This window comes from Ochotona princeps, chromosome 28 (assembly GCF_030435755.1).
Source record: "Ochotona princeps isolate mOchPri1 chromosome 28, mOchPri1.hap1, whole genome shotgun sequence".
NCBI lineage: Eukaryota > Metazoa > Chordata > Mammalia > Lagomorpha > Ochotonidae > Ochotona > Ochotona princeps.
Window position 1 is genome coordinate 25,128,131 of NC_080859.1, and position 8,787 is coordinate 25,136,917.

Here is an 8,787-nt window from a genome sequence, read left to right on the forward strand (position 1 = left end):
GACAGATTGTACAAGTCGGCTACATATACTGGCAAACCAGGGTGGGGGGGCGGGCCTGGTGGGGGTTATTGTGGACTGCTGCGGCTGGGCTACAGCTCACACTGGTTTATGTGAGGTCCGAGTGTGTGTGCTGGGCAGAACCAGGCTGGACTGCAACACCCACTGGTTCCAGTGGAAGACAGGGCTGGAAACAGAACCAACCCAGTAATTGCAACCACCAGCTTTTTGGGGCAATGAACAGTGCTGGGCCCAATACTTGCTAGTACATACATGAATCTTGTCTGGAAACACCTCAGACAAAGTTTTTTTTGGGGGGAATTCCCCTAATCAAACTGCCATATGCAGAACCCCAGCCATAAAAAGAGGACAGAACAAGTTAATGAATCACCTCAGCTTTAGGTTTGCAGTGAAAAACTGGGTAAACAGAGACTCTAAGATGGACTATGTCAATCAGTGCAATGTTCAATGACCACATTGTGCTTCGAGTGGTGAGATGGGCAGCAATTCATAACTGTTGAACTATCAAAACCACTTGAGCAAGACCCTCAGAGCATGTCCGACATCAGGGACTTGGGGTGGGTGTGAGACTGGGTGGGACCTCTCCCTTAAAATCCACCTTTCTCTCAGATACATGAAGGAAACAATATGGAAATAATAGTCTTACCCATTTTCCTGCCGCCCTTGAACTTTTTACCCTAACTCAGTAAATATTGTAAAAAATATAATAAAAAAATTGAAAAAGGCTGGGAAAAAAGACACCTGCTTGACAATTATTGTCTCATCTGTGAGTTGGATACACTCAAGGCTTTCCTGTCCCTCTCATTTTCTCCCACAATTTCACTGCTTTCCTGGTGTGCAATCAGGTGAGAGAGTTTTATTCCTATCTTTACTGTCTTCTTACCTGCAAAGATTGGCCATTGTTGTCAGCATGCTCTCTGCAGTGGAGTACTTTGATACTACGTGGGTTTATTTCAGTACAGTAAAAAAAAAAAAAAAGTATTTACATGGTAGATCGGTATGCTCCAAAATGTCTGATCCAAAAATATGTCCTAATCCAAACTTATGAGAGGTCATCAAAATTTGAACAACTCTATTTTGCAAAAGGTATGCACAAATGTAATTGAAGCTTTTAGCTGTATTTGTAAGATATTCTAATGGACCCTTAGTAGAATGTAAGAGGATGTGAGAAAGTTTGTACTCTTTCTTCTCAAAGTCTCTAACTCATCCTGGGTTCCACATCTACGTATATTAAATCTACACAAGTTTCAGTTCCACAAACAGAGCCTTAGCAAGTCAGATTAATATATATTTCCAATCTACTCCAGGTTGACTACTTCTTATCATTTGACGCCCTTTGTGATTCCTCTTTGCTTAACATGACTGAGTCATTTGCTCAGAATTGTAGCACTTCTGCCATCACTTGCACCATGTGCATGAAGGTCACTTTATTTCACAATCAAAACTGAATCTGTTGGGCCCAGCGGCATGGCCTAGCGGCTAAAGTCCTCGCCTTGAAAGCCCCGGGATCCCATATGGGCGCCGGTTCTAATCCCGGCAGCTCCACTTCCCATCCAGCTCCCTGCTTGTGGCCTGGGAAGGCAGTCGAGGACGGCCCAATGCATTGGGACCCTGCACCTGTGTGGGAGACCCGGAAGAGGTTCCTGGTTCCTGGCATCGGATCAGCGTGCACCGGCCCATTGCGGCTCACTTGGGGAGTGCATCATCGGAGGGAAGATCTTCCTCTCTGTCTCTCCTCCTCTCTGTATATCTGGCTGTAATAAAAATGAATAAATCTTTAATTATAAAAAAAAACTGAATCTGTTTAGATACATGAGACCACACATTATATACAGCTTCTTCCCCAGATCTTTGCTTCATACAGTCAAATGGAAAAAATCAATGGTGAGTTTTTAACCTCTGAAGAATAGGTATTACCCATGTGGTCAAAGAATATCTCATTGTATATGAGAAGCATTTGATGGTGTAGGGGAGCATTGAGGGTAGAAAGGAATGATTGGTCAGTGATCTCACAGGGAAGGTCCAAACTTAGTGCCAAGTCATCTCTAAATTCAAATTCTGAATGGAAAAACATAAATTTGGGATTTCCGCTATGTTGGTTACATCTGGTTTTTATGAATGTTTCATGTTCAGCTACTTCTTCCTGACAGTGATCTGTACCACATGAAACTGAACAATCAAACTCAGCATTCAGAATTTCTTCTCCCGGGATTCTCAGAAGAACCGGCACTGCAGTCTATTACATCCGGGCTGTTCCTCTCCATGTATGTGATCTGTGTCATTGGGAACCTGCTCATCATCCTGGCCATCCTCTCCCAACCACACCTCCACATGCCCATGTACTTCTTCCTTGCCAACTGTCCTTTTCTGACATCTGTTTCACCTCCACCACGATCTCCAAGATGCTGGTGAACATCCAGACGCACAGCCAAGTTATCAGCTATGCAGGCTGCCTCACACAGATGTTCTTCTTCATAATATTTGCAGAATTGGTGACTTTCTTCTGGCTGTGATGGCATATGACTGGTTTGTTGCCATCTGTCATCCCCTGCACTACACGGTCATCATTAATCACCGACTCTGTTTGCAGCTTGTTCTATTGTGCTGGACCATCACTGTCCTGTACGGCTTGTTAAACAGCTTACTAGTGCTGAGACTGAGCTCCTGCAGAAACCCGGAAATCCCACATTTCTTCAGTGAGTTAAACCAGGTAGTCCACAGACCCTGTTCTGACACCTTTCTCAATGACATCATAATGTACTTTACAGCTGCACTTTTGGGGGTGGTCCCCTGTCTGGGATCCTGTACTCTTACTCTAAGATCACCTCCTCCATCCAGGCCATCTCATCAGCTCAGGTAAAGTGTAAAGCCTTTTCTGCCTGTGCTTCTCTTCTCTTGACCATCTCCCTATTTTATGGTACAATTATAGGTGTGTACCTCAGTGCCAGTGCTGCCCCAAGATCAGGCTCAACTGTAGCAGCCTCAGTGATGTACACTCTGTTCAACCCCACTCTGAACCCCTTCATCTACAGCCTGAGGAACACAGACATGAAGAAGGCTATGAAAAGACTGTTGCTCCATAAATGAGTCAAGGCCTTTTGACACTGCACCTGCATGGCAGAACAAGCGGAGGCTCCTGGAATCTAGCTCCTGGCTTTGTATTGTTGTGGCTCCTCAAAGGACAGAGAATCTTCCTCTCTGTCTCTCCTCCTTTCTGTATAACTGACTTTCCAAAATAAGTATTTTTTTAAAGGAACCACCTAATACTTTTGGGAGCTGGGACAGTATAAAGAACAAGTGGGGCCAACACATGCAAGGTCTGAGGACAGATGATGCCAAGCAGGGTCGCAGCCCTACTGGCATGTGCGAGAATTGGGTCTGTGAACAGGTCTGGTTTCAGAATGTGGGGAATGCCCTGCAAGTCTAGTTACCCATGGGGAGCACAAGTGCTGTAGTTGGAGGCAGGTCAGCCCAGGCACCTCTGCAGTATACATCAACATTTGTGTGGGCCAGGCCTAGGGCAGGCCAGACATGGCCAGGCCTGAGCACATGATGGCACACACGAAAGCCTGAATGGAATGTGGGCTATGCCCAGCTGGGCTGGGCTGCAATATCCACCAGCAAGAGCCAAGACTGTTGGTGTGCCATGTAGGGTTGGGTTGAACTCCTGCCAAAATGCACAAGTTCTGTGGCTGAGAGCATACCTATTAGGGGACATCTTCACACTCCCTTGCAGCGTTGTAGCTCCCAGTAGTGAATGTGAGACACGGGATTATGTGAGGACCAGATTGGGCAATACTATGGCACCTGTCAGCATGCAGGTAGGCTGGTCTGGGAACAGCCAGTCTGGACTAGACCCCAGGACACTGCCACTTGCATGAGCCATCCTTTGATGACATGCTCAACATTGCCTGCTGACCCAGATGAGCTGGCTGTCATGTCTCCGTGATGTCCACTACTTAGACATCAGCAACAGAGGAGACACAGTCCCAACACCTGCACTCCAGGTTTTGAGTCCCATGATCCACTTAGAGAATCCCCTGAGAGATCTTATTGGGATGACTTCAGACTTGACCCTTGTGTGCACTGGCCAGAACAGGGTTAGTTTCAGTCCATCACCTGAATCATTCAATGGGCACATTGTTGCCCAGACCCAATTCTCATGTGAACTGATGGGTGCTATGGGCCAGTAATAGGTATAGGCTACCAAGAAATTGCCCACAGTTCCTCTGCCAGGCCTGTTCCCAGCACCAGAATTTGTACCTGCCAGTAGCTGCTGCAATTTTTCCTGGCCCGAGTCACGTCCAGTCCTGGCAGTTGTCGGCAGGGCTATGGTCTAGCTCAGCTGGCCTGCACCCATTAAGACTCCTATGTTTGCCTGTGAGTATAGCAGCCAACCAAGCCTGTCCCAACCCTGGACTGACCTACACCAAGTCACAGCTATCACACTAACCAGTGGAAGCAGCAACCAGTAAGGGAGTCACCAACTTTACCCTACCAGGTCTGTTCCCAGCCCCAGGTCTTCCATGTGCCAGCAGGTGCTGTAGTCCTGTCTGAGTTGGTCCACCCTTAGTCTTGGAATTCACCAAGAGGTGCTACATATTTGCCCATCCAGACTACCCCCAGTCACAGCTCTTACCACTGACTGCCACAGCTGAATTTTGCCTGGCCCACTCCAAGCCCCATCCCTCTTAGGAACTAGTTTGTGCTGTGGTTGAACTCTCCAGGACTCCACATTTTCTGGCTATCAATTGTAGTAGTGTTGGCTGTGGACTGACCCTGTCAGACTGCTGTCAAATCTAGCTCATATGTATGCCAATTTTGTTGAAATCCAACATTGTCTAGCCTGCTCCCAGCAACAACTCTCACACTCATCACAGGAACTGCAGTCCAACTGCAGTCCCCAAGTTCCCCTACCAGGCTCTTTCCCAGGAATTGATAATGTGTTTGCTAGTGGTTGTGCTACCCAGACTGACATGCCTGCCCCTATCATGATTCTCACTTGTAGGTACTGCAGCTAGCTCAATTTGCTGGCACACATTCTGGCTCATCCAGGGGTGCTCCCTCCTAACCAACCTAGCTCAGCCCCAGACCTGGCTCTCATGTGAATTGACAGTTGCTGCAGCCTAGCCTGTCCTGTCCTATAGCTATCCTGGCTCTTGTGAAACACTGAGCATGCAGTAGAAAATGTGCCATTGGACTCACCTATGTTTAGTGCTTGTGGAAACTTTTAAAAAGAGAGGAGATCCTTCTTTTATTGTTTTAGGTGATGGGAGGAGTCCTATGTGTAGGATGCACTAGAAGCTTAAAACAGAAAAGTGTTGCCCTGGAATAATATAAAGTTCAACTCCAAATCATTTTGTGTCTAATTCTGTGAGTACATAGATGTTGCCAAAACCACATATTCCTCTGCAGGCAACTGGCAGGCTACTCACATTAATTAGTAACCCCACTGAAGCAGGTGCTCTGTGTCACAGTGGGGAAGACATCCTTGTCTTTTCTTAATACCACATTGGAATGCTTGGGTTCATGTCTACCCTCCACTTAGAATTTGTCATCTCTGTGGGTACTCTGGAAAGCTCAGGGTGAATACTCAAGGGCTCAGGCGATTGCCTCCCACATGAGAGAGACCTGGATGAAGCTCCTGGCTCCTAGTTTCAGACTTGCTTAATTCCCATCACTGTAACCTTTTGGGGGAATAAACAAGAGGATACAGGGTTTCTCTCTCTCTCTCTCTCTCTCTCTCTCTCTCTCTCTCTCTCTCTCTCTCTCTCTCTCTTCTCTCTCTCTCCTCTCTCTCTCTCCTCTCTCTCTTCTCTCTCTCTCTCCTCTCTCTCTTCTCTCTCTCTTTATCTCCTCTCTCTTCTTCTCTCTACATAAATCTCACTTTCAAATAAATATGATGTAATACTTTAGGTCATGCTTCTCTCAAATTTCAGAGAACCTGGGTTGGACTATGTGCTCCACTCCCACACCTAATCCCAGCGTCCTGCTAATGCACACACTGGGAGACACCAAGTGAGGGGTTATAGGCTTCATGTCACTCACATGTGAGACCCAGATTCAGATCTCAGCTCCCGGCATCAGCTCGTGCATAGGCTCAGCCCCTGCAGTCACCAAGGAGTGACTCAGTTGATGAGCGCTTCTTATCATGCTGGGCCTCAGCCACTCAAAAGAGTAAGAATTAATATTCTCTAGTAATTCCATGGATGAGGAAAAATGTTGCTTTGTTGTGGGGAAACCCTAACTCTGAAGCCATAAGGAGTCTATTCGGGAAAATCCAACTTCCATTGCACACAACATTCCACATGCGCATTTGGTCAGCAAAGAATGCCTGACAACACTGAGCCCATTTACAAAGGATACACTGGAGAGACGGAGCTCCATATGACCATGGTCTAGTAGAATGATGTGTCATGGCCTGCTGTAAGACATGTGAGTGTGCCGAGAAGGTAACAGAAAGGAGAGTTAAGTGGGAAGTAAGAAATACGTTTACTTTTATTCCATTCAGAGAGAGAGAGATAGAATGCTTCCATCCATTGGTTTGTTATCCAGTGGCTACAAAGGCTGTGCCTTCTCCAAGATGAGAGGCCTGACATGGCATCCAGGACTCCCATGTGTGGGGTAGTAGCATCCTCTGTTGATTTTCCATGAGAAGGAGAATAATTGAGACTCAAAGCAGAACTCTGAACACTAATCTGGAATTATCCAGCAGGGGCTTAACCTTTCTTTGAAAAAGATTTATTTAGTTTTATTGGGAAGGCAGGTCAGATTTACAAAGAGAAGAAGCAATGTAGAGATAGATCTTCTGTTCTCTTGTTGATTCTCCAAATGACCTCAATGACCAGAGCTGAGCCAATCCAAACCCAGGGGCCAGAGGATTCTTCTGAGTCTCTTTATGGGTGCAGGGTCTCAAGGATTTGGACCATCCTCTGCTGCTTTCCAAGGCTGTAACCAGAGAGCTGGAGTAGAAGTGGATCAGCTGGGACACAAACTGGAACTCATACGGGACCCTGGAGCTTGCAAGGTAAGATTTAGCCTTCATGTCGGGCTCAGGCTTACCTTTTTGTGCCACATCATAGGCTATGGATGCCTGAATGTATCTCTAACTGCATTATTTCAGAAGTATATAGAACAATCCTCATGCCATATAGATTACAAAAAATACACTATGAGGTGAATGAAGTTTCTCACTGTAGCAGAAGTACAACACATCATTTTATGACACAGAAAGGAAATCAAGGTGGTTTTATGTTAAGCTCAAAATGACTTTGAGAGAGTGGAAAATGACCAAAGAGAGAAGTGTGAAAATCCAAGAGAACTGAATACCTCAGAAAAGAAGCAACAAATATACAGTTGTGGAAGTAACGTGAAACTGCAGGAAACAAGAAGGGGAAGGGGGATATTTCAGTTGCACTTCTGCAAGGTCTGAGGTTTATAGATCTGATGCGTGGGTATGACATGCACAGGGCCCTTGGAAGATATGCCTTAGAGGTATTTTCATGGCCCTCTGGATATCATTATTTCTGAGACTGTAGATGAAGGGGTTCAGCATGGGAGTGACCACTGTGTACATCACCGAGGCTGCTGCAGTCGAGGCTGAACTTGGGGCAGCGCTGGCACTGAGGTACACACCTACACTTGTGCCATAAAATAGAGAGATAGCAGAAAGGTGAGAGGCACAGGTGGAAAAGGCTTTATACTTGCCCTGAGCTGATGAGATGGCACGGATGGAAGAGATGATCTTGGAGTAGGAGTATAGGATCCCAGTCAGGGGACCACAGAACAGCAGGACTGCTGCAAAATCTATCATGAGGTCATTGAGAAAGGTATCAGAACAGGCTCTGTGGACCACCTGATTCAACTCACAGAAAAAGTGAGGGATTTCCACGTGTGTGCCAAAGCTCAGCCTCAGCACCAATAAGCTGTGTAATAAGGCATGCAATACACAAAGGGCCCAGCACAATAGAACGAGCTGCACACAGAGCTGGGGATTCATGATGACTGTGTAGTGCAGGGGGTGGCAGATGGCCACAAAGCGGTCACAGGCCATCACGGCGAGAAGAAAATTTTCCAGCACTGCAAAGATTATGAAGAAGAACATCTGTGTGATGCAACCTGCATAGCCAATGGCTTGGCTCTGCGTCTGGATGTTCACCAGCATCTTAGGGACGGTGGTGGTACTGAAGGAGATGTCCACCAAGGATAGGTTGGCAAGGAAGAAGTACATGGGTGTGTGGAGGTGTGGGTCTGAGAGGATGGCAAGAATGATGAACAGGTTCCCATTTACAGTGACCAGGTACATGGAGAGGAACAGCCCAAAGATGAGCGGCTGCAATGTTGGGTCCTCTGAGAATCCCAGGAGAAGGAATTCCACAAGCCATGTATGGTTTCTTGGTTCCATTGGCCAATGTGACTACCAAAGGATAGAAAACAGAACAGAAGTGAGTGCTAGTTACCCTGCAGAAACACCATCATTTGTGTTTTTCATATCAGTCTGGGTCCCTCCAGAAGTTCCCAACTCTCAGTGTAAGGAATTTCTCTCCAATTTGGCTCAATTCCTCATGAGGCTGTGCACACTGAATCTAGAATGAAATTCCTTCATGCACTTGAGAATGAATATTGACCACTCAGCATGTTTCAGGCACTGTTTCAACAGTGTGTGAGCAGCCCTGAGAAACAAACCTCCCTAACAGTGAAGACCTGAAGACTAAATGTAAGCAAAGACAAATCATGCAACACATAACAAGATGCTAATGCATGTATGCT

General features: G+C 46.4%; 1 protein-coding gene and 1 pseudogene across 1 annotated transcript; one reads left to right on the forward strand and one right to left on the reverse strand.

The window, feature by feature from the left end:
* Positions 1-2,181: 2,181 nt before the first annotated feature.
* LOC101524092 (olfactory receptor 7A10-like) lies at positions 2,182-3,105 on the forward strand (annotated as a pseudogene).
* A 4,348-nt stretch (positions 3,106-7,453) lies between these two features.
* LOC101523849 (olfactory receptor 7A10-like) lies at positions 7,454-8,422 on the reverse strand. The gene has a single exon (XM_004586249.2). The coding sequence runs from the start codon at positions 8,420-8,422 to the stop codon at positions 7,454-7,456; it is 969 nt and encodes a 322-aa protein (XP_004586306.2).
* Between the last annotated feature and the right edge of the window lie 365 nt (positions 8,423-8,787).